Raw genomic sequence first — 21,482 nt, 5'->3', positions numbered from 1 at the left:
ATGGTCAGGCTTAGCAGCAAGCACCTTTTCTAGCTTAGCCATCTTGCTGGCCCTTTTTTTCTTTTAATTCAAATGGGGCTGGAGAGTTGGCTCAGTGGTTAAGAGAATGCATTGCTCTTCCAGAGGACCCAGATTCAATTCCCAGCTCCTATGTGATGGTTTACAATCATCAGTAACTTCAGTGCGGGGAGATCCAGTGCCCTCTTCTGTTGGGGTGTTTGGGGGGGTTCCATGCCCCTCTTTGCCTCCAGATATCTGCAGGACGTTTCTACACCCACTGTAGCCCATAATAGCTCCTGAATAAAAGACGCAGTGAGCTAGTATTTTTAATAAGCTGCTGCCACTTGCTGGGCAGGTTCTGAGCTATTCTAACCCCCTAAGCTGTTAATACCCAGATAAATGCCCCGCTACGTGCCGTCTGTGTCCTGCTCTGGCTCGTTCTGCTCCCTGTGTGTCCTCATGGCTGCTCCTCATGGTGACCTCATGGTGAGTCCTCCTAATCTCTCCATGCGGTCCCTCTCCTTCTCTCTCTACCTGGGACCCTGTGTCCCACCTCGACTGTCCTCTCCTGCCCAGTCCTGTGTTGATCAGTCAGCTCTTTATTAACCAATTGGAGATGATGGAAAACAGTTTTTAATATCACATTGGGGCCAGAGATGCTTGACCATGCCATCCTTAACCAGAGAGGATGTCTGGGCACAAAAATCAGTGTCTTGATATACAGTACACAAGACCAACCCCCAACATTCTTTGGACCTTCATGGGCATAAGACACATACATGGTTCATATACGGGCTTTCAGGTAAAACACTCATATACTTAAAATAAATCTTTATAAAAATCCTTTGTGTATCTATGTGTACGTCTATGCCATGTGCATATGGGTGCCCGTGGAGGCAAGAAGATGTTGGCTCTCTGAGAACTGCAGTTACAGGCAGGTGAGCCACCTGGGGGCTGCTGGGAACCACACCCAAGTCCTCTGGCAGAGCTGCAAGTGCTTTGAACCACCGAGCCGCCTCTCCAGCCCTAGGTTCCTCTCAAATAGGCTAAAAAGAGAAAGAGAGGGGCCACAGCAAGGATGACACCTAGCCTGGAGGTGGGGGGCCAGGTTTGGCTTCACAGGCTCTTTGGGCTGGAAGGAGTCATCAGAGCCTTGCTTGTACAAAAAGAAACTTAAGGTCTAGAAAGATGCAGAGACGGCTTTAAAACTCCTTGTATACTCCCTTTGGTGATACTCTGAGGAGGCTTGGGGTGAAGCAAGAGTATCAGGAGATGTTGGTGGAAGATGTTGTAGTTACAGTCTTTGCTTCATTACAATGTTATCTTTTGCCTTTGCTGGTCCCCACAGCTGCTGCCCTTCCCTTCCGCTTCCTGCTTTGCGCCAGACAAGTAGGGTTTATACACCTGATCTTTCCGTTCCCCAGAGTCCAGCCATTGCCATATGAGTTTCAAGCTGCCCTGGGTTGGCCGCACTTTGTTCCTGGTTCTCATTGTCAGGTGGAACATGAGTCCATTCAAAGGGGTTTCTATCTTTCTTTCAGTCTTCCCCTCCCCTCTCCCTATTTTTCTTTTTTTCAAACAAAAGGCTGGGCTGGGCTGGGCAGGGTTGGGCTTGGTGCACCTGAGTTCAGGCATCTGGGGCTCCTGAGGCCCTGTTGCTTGCGGATTTTCTCACTGCTCTGAAGCCAGAAGTCCAGTCTGAAGAGACCCAGTTTAGACCAAATTTGAGCCAAGGTCAAGTGGTGACTGGGGACCAGGGCACCCCACCCTACTGAGCCGCCCACTGACCTGCTGTGGGCCAAGGACGTCTCAGATTGTCCGAAGCTGTGGAGATCATAAAAATGCAACTGGTGGTCTTGGGTTCTGGTTCAGGTTTGGGGTTCAGGTTCTTGTGGGAGCAGCTTTTGGGAGCTTCCTGATGGCCAGGCAACTAACTGCCGTTTCTTCCAAGTTCATGTGTATTTTAGAAAAGTTAAATGATTAACTTAGATTATTTTAAGGTTTCTCTAAGCCTGGCATGGCCCATGCCTGTATTCCCAGCTATTTGAAAGGCAGAAGCAAGGTATGGTGAGTTCTGTGCCAGTCTAGACAGTGGAGTAAGACCTTGTGTCTAAGTAAGGAAACAAAGTTCCTCCAGCCTCAGGTATCCTGTTGCCCCAGTGCCTACTCTGTTGGAGTCAGATTGTTTGAGTCACATTACCAATGAAAGCAGGCAAGAGAAACCTCTTAAAAAGCAAAAATATAAACGGGGCTGTGGTGCTGGACACCTGTGATCCCAACACTCCGAAAACAAAGGCGGGTGGATGTTCGTGTTCAAGGCCGGTCTGGTCTACAGAGTGAGTTCTAGGATAGCCAGGGCTACAGGGAGAAACCCTCTCTTGAAAAACAATGAACAAACCAAGATGGCAAAAATCAATATTTTATAGCAAGATTGAAAGTCCTGAAGATGAGAACCTGTAACAAGCCCTGGCCGTCCTCAGCAGCCCTCCTTTCTGGTTCGTGCTCTTTGAGATAGGGTTTGTTGTTGTTTTGTTTTGTTTTGTTTTGTTTGTTTTTTTTGAGGCAAGAGGCAGATAGACAAGTCTCCATAGGGATCTAGGAATCACTGGGATACATAGTAAGTGCCCCAAACATATATTATATAATGTGCATGTCCAAGTACTGTCATGTGTGTACTGGGAATCAAACCCTGGTCCTCTGGAACAGCCCCGAGTGCTCCTAACCACTGAGCCATCTCTCCAGCCCCTGGCTCCTGTCTTAAAGGGGGCTGGAGAGAGAGCTCATCTAGAGCGTGTCTGGAGGACTCCAGGACAGTTAAGTGGGCCTCTGGTCAGGCTAACTCCAGTTCCAGGGGATCTGTCTCTTCTGGCCTTCATGGGCAATTCACACGTGGTGCACATATATGCAGGCAAAATATCTATTCACATAACAAAGAAAATGCAAAACACAAAGAACTTCCTCTACAGTCCAAATAACAGTTTAAAAAAGGAGGGCAATAAATGCAGTAAAAGCTGAAAGTTATGGTTCTATTTATTGCACCCTAGCAAGGCCCATTGTTTGAGGCCCTGTAGCTGTTTGCTCAGCCGACTCCTTTCTAGACTCTGACCTGTAACTGCTGCTGACAGAAGCCCTGTGAGCAGTAAACACTGTAGAGAGCGGGACCAGGCGGCAGAGTGAAGGAAGAAGGCCCCGCCCCGGGCAGGCTGGCCTGGAGATCACTCTTCCATTGGGCTTCACGGACTCCCAAACTTCACACGCATACATTTCTCTCATAGTTCCTGAATTAAAGGTTTCGAGAGAATCAGGATTTTAAGGGGGCAAAAAAAAAAAAGGCCAAGAGAGTTCTGTGCAGTGAGGACCCTGGAAGGAAGGGGCAGAGGAAGGGAGATAGGCAGGCATCCTGGGAGTATATATCTATTCAAGTACTATCTAATGGAAAAGTTGGGTGTGCACGCGTGTGCGTGTGCATGTGTCTATGTGTGTGCCCTTGAATGCCTCCGTGCAGAGTGTGGGGATCAGAGTGTTGTTCTGAGGCAGGTTCTCTTGTTTCTGTGGCTGAGATGCATGTGCTTCCCGTCTCACCACAGAAGTCCTGGTTTGTTATCTGCTGGGCCGTGCCCATCCCCAGTAGTGTGACTCTGTAACAGAGAAACAGAGGTCAGGTTCATGCACAGGAGACTTTCTGACAGGCGGCTGTCCTGTGAGCCATCACACTGTTCCAGTACCGTCGTCCTGCTGACCTTTGGAGGTCCACTTGGTGGCTTTATAGGTGGCAGTTACGTCCACCCTTCCAGCTGGATTTGCTGCCAAAATCTTGTCTGTTCTGTGCCAGACCTATGCTGGATCCTGGAAGAAAGAGGATCAGGATGCAGCTGTTTAGAGCTGGGAGTGAGGGGCTCAGAGCAGGATTGTTCAGGTGTAGAATTAAAGAACACATTGTATCAGGGAGTGTAGACAACGTGACTCTGGGGGGCATGAGAAAGACATTTGATTAAGTGACAAGATGGGAAACGTGTGCCAGACAGAAACAGTGACAAGGTGTGGACAGTGAGATGCCAGGCTGTGAGCACCGGCAGGAATTCAGGGTCCTCACTGTACCCTCCTTGTGAAGAGCGATGAGGCCTCTGGGTTCTTTGGGGTCACCTGGTGAGAGCCTCCTCTGTTCTGGGACTTGAACTCAGTATTCCAAGTTGGCCCCCAAGTCCTGGTGTCATTAAGAATGACATGAACTTTCTGACCCTGTTGGCTCCAGTCAAAGTTATAGGCTATAACATTGCAAGCACGCGCGCGCGCGCACGCACGCACGCACACACACACACACACACACACACACACACACATCCAGTTTTATTGGGGGGTGACTTTGAGGGGCTTGGCAAGCATTCTGTCAGCTGAATTCAATCCCACCTCCCTTCACTCTTTTTTTTTAAAGATGTATTTATTTTATTATATGTAAGTACACTGTAGTTGTTTTCAGACACTCCAGAAGAGGGCATCAGGTCTCATTACAGATGGTTGTGAGCCACCATGTGGTTGCTGGGATTTGAACTCAGAATCTTTGGAAGAGCAGTCAGTACTCTTAACCGCTGAGCCATCTCACCACCTCTCTTTCACTCTTAACAAATGTTTAGTGAGGGGCTGTCTCCTCTAAGACCTAGGCTTGCTTGATTCTCCAGGCTTTTAAAGTCAACAGTAGTCAACTTGATTATAATTTAACCATATGTAGATTTTTGTGTCTCCTATCTAATTTTTGTGTCCCTTTCTTTTTCTACCCTACTACCCCCAAGGGGAAAAAAGTTCTCTTTAGAAGGGGAAGTGAGACACCCTGAATTCCTGCCCCTTGCTCAGAGAAATGTTCGCTCGGAGCTCAGCTTGGGAATGGCTTCTTCAAGGAATCCTCTTTGCCCTGCTCCTGTTTTCCCAGCTCTGAATTCACTACGCCTCCACGCCACTGCCCCAGTTATAAATGCAGCCTTGCTGTTTGCAGGCTGGAGGCGTAGCTGGCGTGGAATAAATATGTGCTCAAATAATGGCCTGAAAGGTGTCTATTGAATTTAACAATAAACGGTCGGTCGCTTGGTGAGCAGTTTCAGAGAAATGACGGGCTGGGAGGAAGGTGGATTGCAGTGGAGTGTGAAGTGCGGGGTGGGGGGGTGAGGAGCTGAGTGCGGCGGGGTGGGCCTTTCTCTGTGGATGCAGCTGTGAGGGAGAGGCTGGAAGGCAGGCTGGTGTTAGGGGAGACTTGCTTAATCAAAGGACAATGGAAAGGCCTCAGTGCCAGGGGTCAGAGCTGGGGAAACAGTGTATCTTCAAAGAAGCAGGACTGGGATCCAGAGGCAGGACCATGTCGACAGCCTGGCTTTATCCTGCATACCTAGGAAGTCCGACCTGGAATAGAGATAGCCTGGAGTATGGGTGAGCCGGCAGCAACCGGACAGAAGACTGAACAAAGGGTAAAAGCCAGGGAAGGACCAGGGCACAACAGAGCCTGTGTCTGAGAAAGGGTGTTAGGGGGTCGAGCTTCAACGCTGAGAAGATGGGGTGGACTCATGAGGAAGTGCAGTAAGTGGGAAGTGTGTCAGTGCTCCGAGTTCCGGAAACAGCCAGGAGTCATTGCTTCAGAGCCAAGGTGTTGAGTTGCTCAGTAAGTGGGTGGCCAGGTTAAACCCTCGCTTTCTTGGATTATAAAGCAAAAACCAAGAAGGGCAGTGTGGTCTGTGGGAGGTAGGATCAGAAGCTCAAGGCCACCCTCAGTTACATTATATACATTATATACATTATATACATTATATACATTATATATTAGAGGCTGGCCTAAGCTGTATGAGTCCTTATTTCACACTTGATCTTAGCCAAAAGGCCGAGAAGCGATGAATCCTTGTTTCAAAAACAAGGTGTGGCTTCAAAATAATGAGATACGTCAGATGGAAGTGGAGGTCGACATTTCTTGTGGGTTTATTTGGGGATAGGGCGAGGACGCCAGAGGAGCGGGGCGTTGGATCCCTGGAGCTGAAGGGGGTGCTTGTGAGGGGAGCGGGTATTTAACTAAGAAGAGTCATTTGGCCCTGGCTCATCCCATAGCCTCTCATGTTGATCCCTGGAACCCGTAGTGGAAGGGCAGAACTACTCCCAGAGGCTGTCCCCTGACTTTCATAGATACACTGTGGCACGTGCATATTATGCCCCTGCCATTCACACATACAATCAATATTGTATGTATTTTAAGTCCCTCTCCTTAAGAAGGAGTGTAGCTGAGTCATAAAACCTTCCCTGGCATTCATGGGTTTCCTCCTCATCTCACCACAGAACACGCATACACACACACACACACACACACACACACACACACACACACACGTGTTCTCTCTCCTCCCCCCTCTCTCTAGTTCATCATCTTGCTAAGTGTGTCTTACCTGGCCTGGGCCAGTTTAAAAAAGTAAAGTAAAACCTTTTTACTTTGTAGTTTGAAGAACGACAGTGTATTCTACTGAGTACCACTATTCTGACACATAGAAACACACCTGCAACCGGGCGGTGGTAGCACACGGCTGTAATCCCAGCACTTGGGAGGCAGAGGCAGGCGGATTTCTAAGTTCGAGGCCAGCCTGGTCTGCAGAGTGAGTTCCAGGACAACCAGGGCTACACAGAGAAACCCTGTCTTGAAAAAAAACAGATCCAAAAAACAAAACAAAACAAAAAACCAAAAAACACATGCATATACATCATACACACAAACACACAATTAAATAATAAAAGTATTTTAGCATACTCCTTTAATCCCAGTATTCAGGAAGCAGATGGAGAAAGAGCTCTGTGAACTTTAGGGCATCTTGGTCTACATTTCAAGGTCCAGGCCAGCCAATGCTACATATAGAGATTCTATCTCAAACAAGACAAAACTTATTTTAAAAGAAGCATGGGTGGTGGGGGAAGGGGAACCGTCAGATTCAGGAAGAGCTGAAAAGCCAGCCTGGTGGCATAGGCCCTGTGGCCTGGCTCCTGGTGAGTCAGAGAGGCAGGGAGATGGGTGAGTTCAGGGCGGGTGGTACATAGTGATTTGGAGACCAGTTTGGACGGAGTAAGATTCTGTCTAAAAAGAGACAGGCTAGAGTGTTTCCTTATTGTGCACAAGGCCTTGGATTCAACTCCAGGACCACAAGAAAGGAAAGGACAGCGACTGATAGGCATTCACACAATTAAATGTCCCCCGGCCCTGAGGAAGCAGTGGAGGGGGGCCAGCTTGAGTGCTGACAGCTCATGTAACTCCCTCTGGGGTACGAGGCGACAGCCCCTACCCTGGCTGTCCCCATAGTGCTGAGCTGTGAAGTCCTCAGCCCTGCTTTGTCTGTTCATGCCCTGTGCCTGTGCAGTCTAGAGTTACCCAGGGCGAACAAAGCTGTACAGAGTACAAGGGAATCTTGTGCCAACCTTGCCCCTGTTGGAAGGGCAGAGTTAGGTACCACGGCTTGATTCCAGCTGCCTGTTTGACTTGAAGAAGTTGGCATCTGAGCCTCACCGAGAGAGAGCCCTGCTTGGTTTGGGTCCCCTCTGTCTTAGAAGGTCACAACTAGCCTGTGTCAGCTCAGCCCGCAGCCCGCAGCGGGCTTTCTCCAGCTTCCAAGGCTCAAAGCTCTGCTTCTCCACAGAGACTTTTCTGCCCTTCTTTGAAGGAACAGGATTAGCATGAGAAGAGAGAGTAGAGGCTAGACCTCTGTTTAGTCAGTTTGCCACATGCGCATGCACACACGTGTGCACACATGATGATCTCAGCACTAATCCCTCCCTCCATCCATTAAAGACTGCAAGGTTATTTGAGATTATTTGCATCTGTGAAAGCAGCAATAGCTCTTGGCATAGGAGGCAGGAAACAGTCATTAAATGCTTACTCTTCTGTCACGAGATTAAGATAGTTCTGTCTCTGAAGCAAAGTTAGAGTATGGGAGAGCGCTTCTTTTCTGATGGACTTACTCTTTAAGCATCAAAGAGGATGTAACTGTCAGCCTGCATCCTGTGACTTTGTGTGGGGAGGACCAGTTGTGTTGGTTGATTGACTGAATGAGCTCCTGGACCAGGTTATGGGAAATGTGAGACAGAGTGTAAGCCAGAATGGAGGTGCTCTGGGTACTACCTGGGGACAGTCATGGGAAGGAGGGAGGGAGAAAAGGAAAGGAAGGAGGGAGGGAAGGAGGGAGACCGACCCTTTCACTTCTACTGATGGAGCACAGGCTGAAAGCTCTGAAGAAAGTGATGGGTTTTGGTTTGTTAGTAGATTTAGGTTTTGGTTTGGGTTTGTCTTTCGCATTTGTGTGGAGGGATGAGTACCATGGTGGTACCCTGGTTGGCGCGTGAAGGCCGGAGGACAACTTAAGGAAGTCAGCGGTCGCCTCCGACCAATGGGTCACAGGGATCAAACTCTGCTCATCAATGTGGTGGCAAGTTCCTTTACCCACAGAAACCTCTTGCTAGCCCTAGTTGAGACATAATCTTGGTGTGTAGCCCAGGCTGGCCCCACAGACTCACAAAAAGGCTGGTTTTGTATTAGCCAAAAACAAGGGTCATGTGTGGTGGCAGGCTTCCCCTTTAGTTCTAGCTGTCAGGAGGCTAAGGCCTGCCTGCTGAGTTCCAGGGCAGGCACAGCTATGTGGAGAAACCTTGTCTTGAAGGAGAGGAAAGGAAAAGGTGGGGGGACAATAAGTTATTTTAAATGACATTTTTATTTATTGTGTATACTTTTAGAATGTTTTCAGGGTCTCAGGAGAGACTGCCATGACGAGCAAGGTGCTGTCCTCACATTGGAAGGTCGGGCAGCTCACTTTGATCCTAACACAGGTGGTCACAGTGTCGTTTCCCCTGTGGCTAGGGGCTGGCCCGTTTTAGATGAATTGCATCAATGGACTGCCAAAGCGGAGTTGGCCACTGAGGTCACTTAAGTTCTAAGAACACAGCATGGTCATACTACTCAGCAATTAGAAACAATGAATTTACAACATTTTTAGGCAAATGGTTTGATCTGGAAAATATCATCCTAAGTGAAGTAACCCAGTCACAAAAGAATACACATGGAATGCAATCTCTGATAAGTGGATATTAATTAGCCCAGAAGCCCTGAATACCCAAGGCACAAATCGCATAACAAATGACTCCCATGAAGAAGTATGGAGAAGGTCCTGATCCTGGAAAGGATGGATCTAGCATGGGAAGGGAATATAAGGACAGAGGAAAAAAAGGAAGGAGGTGATTGGAGAATGGATGGAGAGAAGAAGTTTTATGGGACATATGGGGATGGGGGGGATCCGGGAAAGGGGAAATCATTTGGAATGTAAACAAAGAATATAGAAAATAAAAATATTAATAATAAAAAAGAAGAAGAAGAACACAGCATGGTCAAGGTATAAACCAGAGTTTTACCAGATTGGGGGATTAAAACATTTGCGTAAAGGTTTACAAGGTGGGGCAGATAAAAAAAGATTTGAATTCCTAGTCATAAAAGTTTACAGTGTTTGATAGAAAAGACTAATGTTTAATGTCTTACACACATTGTAGCCTGTGTTTGGCAGAGGATGGAGTAAGTTCTCCCTCCACCTGTGGTCCCAGGGACCCAACCCAGGACCTCAGGCTTGGTGGCAGATGCCTTCAGCAGCTGAGCCATCCTACCGGCTCTGTCAGAGACATTTTTTTTAATTGAGATTACTTTTGAAGCAGGAGTTCCCTTCCCTAGAGATGTTGGCATGAGGCTTGCAGAGGTTTTACCAGAGGTTTTGTGGAGGGGAAACCGAGCATAAGCAGACCTGATCCCTTCAGATCCCTTCAGTGGGAGTTTCTGTTATTCCACATGACTGAAATTCTGTTCCGTGCTTCCTGCTGCTTAGAGGCTCTGACCGCCTTGGTTTTGTTTCAGGTGAAGAGGCCTGGAGGTGTCGGGGCTGTGGCAACTACGTTCCCCTGAGCCAGAGGCTGTACAGGACTGCCAACGAAGCCTGGCACAGCTCCTGCTTCCGGTAAGAGCCTTGCCTTTCTTCCCGTTGTGCCGTGGCCCCTGCACGGCTCCCACATTCTAAGAAATGCAGAAAGCAAGCTTCTGGCTAGAGAATTTTAATCTTGGTGTGGCGTTAGGGGCAGGGAAGGAATGTGCGAGGAGGAACAGCCCGGACTCCAGCTTACAGTCCGGGAACCACAGATGGGTCAGGTGCCCGGGAAGAGCTAGAATTTCTCCAATACCCTTGCTTCCCAGCATAGAAACAGGCCAGAAGGAGGGAGTGCCTTTCTTTCCCCATGAATACACCACTGCTTAGGAAGGTGCCTTGTGGCAGCCAGGATAACTGGCAGTGTCGTCTCTTCCCCACAGGACTCCCCACCCCGTGGCCCTCCTTTTTGTGACTGACTTTGTTGTTGCTTCCATATTATCGTTGAGAAGAGGCTTGGTTTCTTTTGCTTGTTTGCTTTTTGAGACTGGGTTTCTCTGTGGAGCCCCGGCTGTCCTAGAATTCACTATGTAGACCAGGCTGGCCTCACACTCAAAAGATCCGACTGTGTCTGCCTCCTCAAAGTTGGGAGAAAAGGTGTGCACCACCACGGCCAGCTGAGAAGCCGCACAGTCTCTTCATAATCACCATTTTGGGAGGGTGAGTGTGAGAAGGCGCTCACTGCCAGGCCTGCCATCTGAGTTCCATCCTGTCGCCCTCATGGTGGTAGAGACCCGACTCCCAGAAGTTGTCCTCTGGCCCGTGCAGCCAGGGAGTGTGCACCTGCACATACACACACACCAAACAGACAAATAGATGTTTTGTCTTTACAGGCTTTAAAGCCACATTGGTTTCTGCTTTCTGAGACTCAGTTATAAGGAAATGGAGCTGTTACTAGGGACCCCAGTGTGCAGTGTACAGTGTGCAGTAGGCACCCACTGAGCACTGTCTCCTTTCAAGGGCAGAAGCTTGCCTTTGCATACGACAGTTCTAGCCCCCAGTCTTTCTGCATGAGGTACAGTTCTAGCCCACAGTCTTTCTGCATGAGGTACAGTTCTAGCCCACAGCCATTCTACATGAGGTGCCTCTCCTGTAGAGGCAGGGTGGGCACGTGTTACCCGGGCCTGTCCTCTGCTCGTGTCTGGCAGTGAGATGGATGGTAACAGACTGTGTGCTGTGCTCCTGGCTCCCACACACAGCTCTCTATGCAAACCTGCTGTCAAACAGTTGAGCCTTCCGTGCTCACCGTCTCTACCCTCCAAGCTCAAGGATAGAGGTTGGCCTGGAGAAATTTGGCCACCCAAAGCTAGAGAGGGACCCATGTTTTCTGTCCTTTTAGCTTCAACCCAGACTTCCTACTTTCTCTGTGGTTCTGATGGCCCTGGATTCTCCTCCCTCTGCTCCTGGGGAAGTGGACCCTGCTCTTCCTATGCTGTTTGTTGTACGTGTAGAAGCAGTGACTGTCGAGCTGTAAGAGGCCATGGCGAGTCCTTCTTCCATGCAACGGCTGAGGTCAGCCTTGCTTTGGCATGGACCCACACAGTCTAACATGATCCTGCTGTCTGCCTAGTCACAGCATTGTTTTCTGTTCAGATCAGCGAGGCCCTGTAGAAAAGCTGCCCTTGTGGTTTCTTTTCTTTGGCGGGAGGTGTGGGGTTTTGAGACAGGGTTTCTCTGTGTAGCCCTGGATATTCTAAAACTGTAGACCAACCAGGGTTATGTGCTGCTGCACCCGGCTAGTTCTCACTGCTTCTGATGACCAGGATAGACTGCCTATCACATCTGTAACCCTTCACACTGAGGATTAAGAGATTGCTTGCTCAGGGTCACTCGGGCTGCAGATGCCACTAGCTGGCCTGTAGGCTGAAGAAGTCCTGAAGCCTTTGCTGTTTTGCTTGTGAGGGCGTGAGGACAATGTGTGGGCGGGGCGGCATGCCTGCCATTCCGGCTCTCAGAAAGCTGAGGTAGAACATTCTGAGCTTGAGGTCAGCCTGAGCCACACAGCAGGACTCTACCTTTAAAAGAAAAAGGTGTATAAATTATATCGAATAAAAAAAAAAAAAAGAAAAAAAAAAGAAAAAGGTGTGCAGGCCGGTGGTGGTAGTAGCGCACACTTTTAGTCCCAGCACTTGGGAGACAGACACAGTCAGATCTCTGAGGCCAGCCTGGTCTACAGAGTGAGTTCCAAGACAGCCAGGGCTATACAGAGAAACCCTGTCTCGAAAAAACAAAATGAAATAAAATCATGTTAGCCTGTGGGTGCAAGCCTGTGAGGCAGAGCCTTTCACGTGGCCCTCGGTGACTTCCCTGCCCTTTCAAAGTGACGATAAGAATATGACCTCACAGGCTTGTTGGGAGTAAGTGATTAAATGTGATATTCTAAAGTACTCGGCAGATAATTGGCCCATGAAAATCACCTTACTACCAGTAGCCGTGACTTTGTGTTGTGTGGAGAATGTGCACCTACACACCTGCAGGCACACACACACCTGCAGGCACACACACACCTGCAGGCACACACACACCTACAGGCACACACACACCTCTGGGTGCACATTCTTTGGGCTTCTGTTGTAGAGTTCCCTTTGCACTACTGTGGTGCAGTTAAATCAAAGCTTAGGCCGAGGGGATGGATGAGGCCGGGATGGGGTGGGTGTAGAATCCGGTTCCCGCCGGTTGCTGCTTTGCCTAGGTAGTTCTGTCATAGCTCTTCTGAAGGAGAACATCTCTCCCCTTGTGAACTCTCTCATGGTAGAAGTGGGACGCCACAGGGACCTCCACAGAGTGTGCTCATTTGCCCTGAGGAGGGTCGCAGTCCTTTGGATCCAATTTTACTTTTTCCCAAGTCAGGGAAAGCCCTTTAGGGCTGGAAAGGGCTATTTGTTTAACCTCGGGCAACCTGGGCTAGGGGGATGTAGGGCTGAGGACCTGAATAGTCTTTTTTATTTTTTATTTTTGTAAGATTTGTTTATTATATCTAAGTACACTGTGGCTATCTTCAGACACACCAGAAAAGGGCATCAGATCTCATTACAGATGGTTGTGAGCCACCATGTGGTTGCTGGGATTTGAACTTGTAACCACCGAAAGAACAGTCAGTGCTCTTAACCGCTGAGGCATCTCACCAGCCCCCTGAATAGTCTTTTACAGTCTTTCACCCAGCTCTCCTGCAGTTCTGGTGAAGTTTAGAGTATCTAGTACAGGCCTGTGGGAGGCTGGACCTTCCTTCCCTCTGTGCTGCTGAGAGAAGTTCTTCATGACTTCCGTCCAGCCCTGCTCTTCCCAGCGGAGCCACAGTTAAAGAAAAGGAAGCAGATGTCTCCCCTCAACACCTTTGTTCTCCCTGGGTGAGGCTAGATTTTGCATGAACAGATTGCTGGGATTTGGTCCAACCTCCACCCCTCCCCTCCTTAACTGTGTTACGTGGTGATCTAGAATGACGTCCATTGTCCCACCTCAGAGCCTTCCCTGGGTTCTCCAGTGCCCAGGACATCTCAAGACTGGAACCTGGGCCTCACAGGCCTCCTGGAAGGAGCTCAGGGCTTCAGCCAGGACCTTCCTGATGCATGGCCGCCGAGCCCTCGCTCCCTCTCTCCTTCCCACAGGCTCCAGTTAATTGTGTGTGCCTCTGGCCTGCTTTCCATTTCTCTTCTTCCTGTCTTTTTCTTCTTCTTTTTCTTTTCTCTTTCAAGACAGAGTTTCTCAGTGTAATGAGCCTTGGCTGGCCTGGACTCACTTTGTAGACTAGGCTGGCCTCAAACTCACAGAGATCTGACTGCCTCTGCTTCCCAAATGCTAGAATTAAAGGCATGTACCACCTTGCCTGACTTTGGCCTGTTTTTCTTTGAACAGTGTCCTTGAGTCTAAATCTGGAGCTGTTCTCTGAAGCTCCTGGCCTGGGCCCCTCTTGGGGCCAAGAGTGGAACCAGAGCACGTGTTCCACACAGCTGAAGTTAGCCTCTGGGACTGTGAATGGTGACCGGGCTGACCCACCTGTCTCTCTTCTTCCCCTCCCCCTCTTTTTTTGGGGGGGGGGAGACCAAAAATAACCTGAGTCTTTATTGGTCTTGGCTACTTGAGGGGGATGAACCGGGAGGAGTGGGTGGCACCGATACCCAGCCGGCCGTGCTTCACGGGCTTGTAGGTGATGGAGGACTCGCCCAGGTAGTGGCCGATCATCTCAGGTTTGATCTCCACTTGGTTGAAGGTCTTGCCGTTGTACACGCCCACCATGCTGCCGACCATCTCAGGCAGAATGATCATGTTGCACAGGTGCGTCTTCACCACCTCGGGCTTCTCCATGGGTGGCGCCTCCTTCTTGGCCTTTCTCAAGCAGCGAGTGCTGCTTGCCGCGCAGGCCGCGGTTTAGGCGGCGCCTCTGGCAGGCGCTGTACAGCTGCATCAGCTGCTCTTAGGACATGTCGAACAATTGGTCGAGGTCTACGCCACGGTAGGTGAACTTGCGGAAGGTCCGCTTCTTCTTCTGCTCCACTTTAGCCATCTTGGCGGCTGTCGGAAAAGGAAAGGCCCTCCCCCTTTTTAATCGCCTCTCATATCCCAGGCTGGCTTGGAACTTGTGCACATAGCTGAGGATGAGGATGATCCTCTGCCTCCCTATGGGAGTGCTGGGACTGTCGGCGTGTGTCCGGGCTTAGCTTGTGCTGTGCTGACTGAGCCAGAGGTTTGCTGTGTAGCATGCAACTTTCTGCCAAACGAGCTGCACTGGTCCTTTTGAAATTTTGAGGTAGAGTTTTGCAGTGTAACTCAGGCTAGCCTCAAAATCCCTCCTGTCTCAGTGTCTTTCGCTTTGGGATTACAGGCATGCATAGCCTACCCTTCTAGCCTCTCAGTGATTTTGTTGTTTACTTTGTTGGGGATTGGACCCGTGGCCTCAAATACTGGGCAAGGTGTTTGTTCTACCACTGAGCTGCTACTCTGGTCCTTATAGAATTTTATCTTGAGACCAAGTTGCCCAGGCTATGATCTTTTCAGGCTAGCCTGGAGTTTGAGACCCTCCTGTTTTAAGCCTTCTGGAGTAACTGGTTGTCAGGATGTATCACCACAACCTGGCCTCTTGTTTCCCAGTGGTTGCTTTTTTTCTCTCTCTGTCTCTCAAGATTTACTTATTCTATATATGTGAGTACAAGTACACTGATGCTGTCTTCAGACACACCAGAAGAAGGCAGCGGATCCCATTACAGATGGTTATAAGCCACCATGTGGTTGCTGGGATTTGAACTCAGGACCTCTGGAAGAGCAGTCAGTGCTCTTAAATTCTGAGCCATCTCTCCAGCTAGTGGTTGCCTCTCATCACGGGAGTTTAGATAACCTTTTAAAGCAGGGTCCTAAGAAAAAGAGAAGCTGCCCCGTCAGTCTTCCACAGCCCTGAACGAGACAGCTGTTGTTGGGTCCGGCCCCCTGGCTCCCTTGACAAAGGGAAACTTCCCCTGCTAAGGCCCTGGTGATGGTAGGGCCCCCTTTCTCGGGATGACAAGCACAGAATGAGCTGTATCTTGTAAGGAGTGTTTGGGGAAGGGCTAATGCCAGTGGAAGATGGGGCTCACCCCATCAGGCAGCACCCTGTGTCTACATTTGTGAGTCCAGAAGGGAGCAGCATACTGAGACTCAGAAACTGTGGGGTAACAACCGACTGGTCACAGGGACCTCGGAAGTGCCAAGCCATATTAATTGTTCCCATCTAGGTGTGGTATCCTAGTTAGAGTTCTGGGAACCACAAATCAGCACTGCATGCCAATTACTGTCCTTACCGTTTTTTACAAGCAGCCGCTTATGTACTCTTAAAGATAACTCAGTAACTGAATTACTTGTTTTACCTACTTCAAAACTAAACCGCCAGGATTGTTCATATGCACCTATAATTCCAACACTTGAGAGGTTGCCTCAGGGGGCCTGTGAGCCTGAGAGCAGCCTAGGCTATACAGTAAGACCTTGTCTCAAAAGCACGTCCATGCCAGACCCAAGCCAGGAATGTGCTTCTGCCTGCAGTCTGAGCACCAGGACAGTGGGGTCCTGAACTCATGGCCAAGTGAGAGACCCTGCTTCAAAATAAACAGACACAGATATAAATAACTATAAAGCTAGAGAAGTGACAGTTACCTACTAACATTTGGAGCCAGCTAGACACCTGCCTGGGATCTGAACCCAGGCCCCTGCGGTTGTGAGTCTTGGCGTGCACTCCTGAATTATGGGCATGTCGTTTTTCCCCATTTTTTGAGGCACGCACTGCTAGTGTCAGATAACCTTGAAGTCTTCTTGCCTTTCCCAGTGCAAGAGCGCTGCCAGCTCTGTGCCTTAGGTTCCTGGGGCAGGCTGTGGAGCCACTCCGCCCTCTGCTGGTCACTGCTGGTGCTGGCCCAGGCTTTGACTGCCTATGACGTCTCAGGAAAAGATTGTTTATCCAGTTTATCTCTGAGGAAACCACAAACAGGCGTGCCACAGAAGCTGGCTGTTGGATGCTGGCTGGGGCCTGCTTGACAGGAAGGAAGGACAGACACCTGGGCCTTCCTCTTCCCTCTGGAAACTCTGGGATGTGGCAGCATGTGGCCTCGGTGTGCCTTAATCTTACACTTTGCTTGGTGAAGTGAGAAGCCTTGTAGCCTTTAGGCAGGCAGAAGCGAAGAGGTGAAGAGGGACGGGGCAGCCATTGGGGGCATCGGACTAAGACACATCTGATTCAACCCTCACACCTCTACTTTACGCTAAAACAGAAGGGCCTGTTAGAAAGCTGTCTACTGTCATCCAGCTGACTGTGTGTGTGTGTGTGTGTGTGTACATGCACGCGCTCACGCATGCACATATATCTGATTTAGGACTTCATTCATGCCAAGCTCACACTGCACATCCACATAACACAAGCTACATAGCCCACTTTTAAAATCAGATAATTCTTTAGACAGGCCTCTAATAATGCTCAGGTTGGCATGAAACTTTATTTTTATTTATTTTTTTGAGGATCTAACTATATACCCCCTGAAATTCACTGTGTGTAGATGAGCTATCTTTGAACTTACAGATTGGTCTTCCTCTGCCACTAGAGTGCTGAGATTAAAGGTATGCAGCACCAGACCCGACATACCTAGAACTTTCTACGTGACTAAGGATGACTGAATGTCTCATCTTCCTGTGCCCCTTCCCTTACAGGTGTGAATTGCCCCTTCTAGCTCATAGCTGACATTGGAATTTAGTTCTCTCTGGTTCCCAAAGGACGCTTTTCTCACTGGGACTTCCAGGAGTTAGCTGAACCAGCCGTGTGTACCTGTGGTCTAGTTCCTTAACCCCTGTGAGCCTTGTTTCTTATCTGTGAAGTCTGAGGAAGTCTCCTGCCTCAGGCACTGAGGCAGACCTATAACCGAACATTCAGAAGGCAGAGGCAAGGGGAGTCGGAGAGTGAGGCCAGTCTGGATTACAGTAAAAGGAAACTAAAAGTAACCACTGTCCAAGTGACTGCGAAAATGAAGAGGGTCATGGAGAAGGACAGCACCCTGGGCCGTGAGGGCCTGTGCCATGAGGGCCCGTGCCATGGGGCCTGTACCGTGAGGGCCTCTGCCGTGAGGCCTGTGCCATGGGGGTGGCACATGCCTTTAATTCTGGCATTCAGGAGGCAGAAGCTAGCCTGATCTACCTATCAAGTTCCAGTCTAGCCAGGGATACATAGTGAGATCCATTTCCAAAAGTAAAAATAATAAATAGACATTCTGAAAATTCCAGAGTAGGTATAGTGTGGAGGTGGATAGTGCCTGCTTGTCATATCCAGAATTATGCTTCTCATATCCAGCTTAATTCCAGGTGCCCTCTGCTGTTTCAGGCCCTGAGATTAGGCACTCTTGGGGATGCTGAGGTACTGTTCTAGCCCAGTTCCATAAGTGACCCAGAAAGCCAGAACAAGCAGAACCCAGCATCCCTGACAGCTACCACGGTCTGGCCTCCATTGGTTCTGGCTCCTGCGATTCGTGTTCTTAGTGACGTAGCAGAGGCAAGGGCAGCCTGGTCAGTGTGTCACAGGCTTAGCCTTCATCCTGCATGGCCTCCCGATGTGCTGTGTGGGTACCGTTGTGCGTCCCCAATGCAGAACCCCAGCTGTCCCACCTCTGAGTGCTGGCATGAGTCTCATGCACATGGCCTCATGCGACAGGTACACTACAAGTATTTCATGTGATCACCTGCAGGCTGTATGTGGGAGGGTGGCATGAGGCGTGAACGGCCTTCACGGTCAGACTCATGTCTGTAAGATTATATTCATATCCACAAAATTGAAAAACTATGCAGCTGTTCTAAGCACAGGCACTTAGGTTAAGGGCTGCTCAGTTGGTGGCGGTGGTAGTTGTGGTGGTAGTGAAGGACATAGAGGATATGGTTATGGTATTGGCACAGAAAAATGAATTGCTGTTCCTGGACAATTGAGAAAAATGAGTCGTTGGAGTCCAGCTGAATGGACTTAAATCACAGCTTCCTGGTTTATGCAGAGGGGCCGACCCCCACCAAGGATAGCTCTGCAGGTTAAAATTAGCCCTACATGCTGTCTTAGTTAGGGTCTTACTGCTGTGAACAGACACCATGACCAGGGCAACTCTTAGAAGGACAGCATTTATGTGGGGCTGGCTTACAGGTTTAGGTGCAGAGGGTCAGTCCATATCATCATGCTGGCAGCATCCAGGCAGGCATGGTGCAGGAGGAGCTGAGAGATCTACTTCTTCATCTGAAGGCTGCTACAGAACACTGGCTTCCAGGCAACTAGGATGAAGGTCTTAAAGCCCACACACACAGTGACACACCTACTCTAGCAGGGCACCACCTTGTAATAGTGCCACTCCCTGGGCAGAGCATATACAGACCATCACACCTGCGACGTTCCTCACAATCCGCAGTCTTCAGCTTCCTGTGCTGGGAATATTGTCCTAAACCGTCAGGTACAGCTCTGTCACCTTTGGCTGTCATGACACCCACACATGCTGCTGCGTCCCTCCAGCCTCTCTGGTCATTGCAGCTTCCTTTTTCTCCCAGGCCTGTGGTGAGGCTGCTCTAGTGCACTCCTCTCCCTGAGCTCTCTGAGTCTGCCGTCCTCTGCACACAGACCCCGAAGTCCGCGCCTCCTGCCCCAGCCCTCCACTGAGCTCCAACCCAGTATGTCCTGCCAGCTGCCTGACACAGCCATTTTGTTGTTCTTATGTTTTCAAATGGAGACTCACAGTATTGCCCAGAGTGTTTTCAAACAATCATTGTGCCTCAGCCTCCTAAGAAACTGGGACGCACAGGCAGACACTACCATGGCCCACTTTGATATGTCATTGAGATGGCTTTTAGATCCATTAGACTCAGCTGGGACTTGCAGTGGTCTCGCTTAAGCTGGCTCCTCCTCACCCACTTTAACCAAATTCATTGAGTGGCAGGCATCACCATCCCACATCCACCCATGTCACAAACGGGGAGGAGTCCTTGAGGCTTCACGCTTTATAGCCCTGCCATCAGATTTTGTCTGGCTTTTTACATTTCCCTCCTCCTCCTCCTCTTCATCCTCCTCCTCCTCTCCTCTTCCTCCCCCCTCCCTTTTTTTTAAGATTTATTTGGGTTTCTGTTGTTCATGGCTTTTGTTTTGTTTTGTTCTTTGAGACAGGGTTTCTCTGTGTAGCCCTGGCTGTCCTGAAACTCACCCTGCAGATCAGGCTGACACCAACCTCACAGAGATCACCTGCCCCTGCCTCCCAAGTGCTGGAATTAAAAGTGTCCATAACGTACCTGCCTAAGATTTACTTGTTTTTATTATTTTTATTTATATGCGTCTGTATTAGTGTGTGCACCACCTGTGTGGGGATGCCCTCAGAGGCTGGAAGGTGTTGGATCTCTTGGAGTTAGAGTTAAAGATACATGTGAGATACCTGATGTGGGGCTGGGACTGTGCCCAGGTCCTCTAGAAAGGCTGGAAAAGCTCTTGGCTTCTGAGTCGCCTCTAGCCCGAGCCTCTCAGTTTTATCTCTGCTTTATATTACTTACGAATGTGTTCGCTTTGTTCCGTTTCTTATTCTCCATGCCCATTCCCGTCAGCTCTCACCTAGCTGTCAGTCTCCTCTCCACTCTCCTGCCTCCCACGCCCACACATTCTCTGAAGCAGCTGGGGTGTGTGAGGTGCGAAACAGCCAAGGGGAGAGATGCCTTAGCAGCTAAGACTACTCTTGCAGAGGACCCGAGTTCGATTTCCAGCATCCGTGTCAAGGAGTTCCCAACTGCCTGCAGCCCAGTCCTAGGGGGTCTGACATCTGCACCCTTTATTCACATGGACATAGCCACATACATAGATGTAAGTACCCAGGCTGGGGCGCACACCTTTAATCTCAGGAGGCAGAGGCAGGTGGATCTGTGAGTTCAAGGCCAGCCTGGCCTACAAAGCAAGTTCCAGAACAGCCAGGGCTACACAGAGAAACCCTGCCTTGGAAATCCAAGGGGAAAAAAGTAAATAAATCTTTAGGGCCGGGGAGATGGCTCAGTGGCTAAGAGCACCAACTCCACTTCCAGAGGTCCTGAGTTCAAATCCCAGCAACCACATGGTGGCTCACAACCATCTAGAATGAGATCTGACGCCCTCTTTTGATGTGTCTGAAGAGAGTGACATTACACTCGCATACATAAAAATAAATAAATCTTGAGCCTTCCGTACTGGGAAGGAGCGAACAGGGTATGAGTGAATGGGCGGAGCAAGAAGAAAAAATATCTTTAAAAACAAACTCTGGGAACTGGAGAAATGGCTGGGAGGTTAAGAACACTTGAAAGGTCCTGAGTTCTGTTCCCAGCACCTACGTGGTAATTGACAACTGTAACTCCAGTTCTAAGGGATCTGACATCCCCTGCTGGCCCTCTCTGGCACTGCAGGCTTGTGGTACATATACATTCATTTATTTTATGTGTCCTAAACATATAAAAAGTAAATTTTAAAAATATAGGACTAAGCACGCAGCTTAGTGGTAGAATGTTTACCTAGCATGCAGATGGCAGATGACAGGCTCCAGGATAATCCCCATTGCTTTAAAAAAAACCAAAACCAAAAACAAAAAACCAATATGCACATAACCATCCTACATCAGCCTCCACTGCCCAGAGCCTCTTGCTCTCTGCCTGAGTCTACTACTCTTCCCTGCTGACAAGGCCTATATTGTTCTGCACCCTGGGCCTGGAATGCCAACCCCTCCTCTCTGTGCCTAATTAGCCTATGCGCATGGTTCAGATGGTTCCCTGGGCGGCTCAGAGATGTCCGTGTTCCTCACCCTGGAAGTTCCTCTGGTAGCTCTTGTGCAATTATCTCTGCTCTGATACCCTGTGACTCCTCATGGTAAAGGCCTTCGGGGACTTTCGGGGGTTTTGTCCCTCATTCTGTCACCAGCAGCATATCCCTGGCCTAGGAAGCAGAGATCGTTGAAAGAATTGCCCACGCTGTGATGTAAGTGTGGCTTCCCTGCACTTGCACTTTCCTTCCTCATCACATCCTTCCCTGAACAGCTGCGGTTCCCATAG

The 21,482-nt window shown here is 49.4% G+C and overlaps 1 protein-coding gene and 2 pseudogenes across 3 annotated transcripts in view; 1 reads left to right on the top strand and 2 right to left on the bottom strand.

The window, feature by feature from the left end:
• The window catches only part of LOC127696470 (E3 ubiquitin-protein ligase RNF185), a 110,597-nt gene that overhangs the window by 48,675 nt on the left and 40,440 nt on the right, over positions 1–21,482 (top strand). For all 3 annotated transcript variants that reach the window (XM_052199237.1, XM_052199239.1, XM_052199240.1), the window contains one exon: positions 9,899–9,998. In XM_052199237.1, the coding sequence (XP_052055197.1) occupies positions 9,899–9,998 (100 nt within the window). The remainder of the gene's footprint in view (positions 1–9,898; positions 9,999–21,482) is intronic.
• LOC127696952 (uncharacterized) lies at positions 5,664–5,872 on the bottom strand (annotated as a pseudogene).
• On the bottom strand, positions 13,997–14,504 carry LOC127696472 (40S ribosomal protein S15-like; annotated as a pseudogene).

This window comes from Apodemus sylvaticus, chromosome 11, assembly GCF_947179515.1.
Source record: "Apodemus sylvaticus chromosome 11, mApoSyl1.1, whole genome shotgun sequence".
NCBI lineage: Eukaryota > Metazoa > Chordata > Mammalia > Rodentia > Muridae > Apodemus > Apodemus sylvaticus.
The sequence above is the reverse complement of the archived record's forward strand: the minus strand, read 5'-3'. Positions and strand labels throughout refer to the sequence as shown.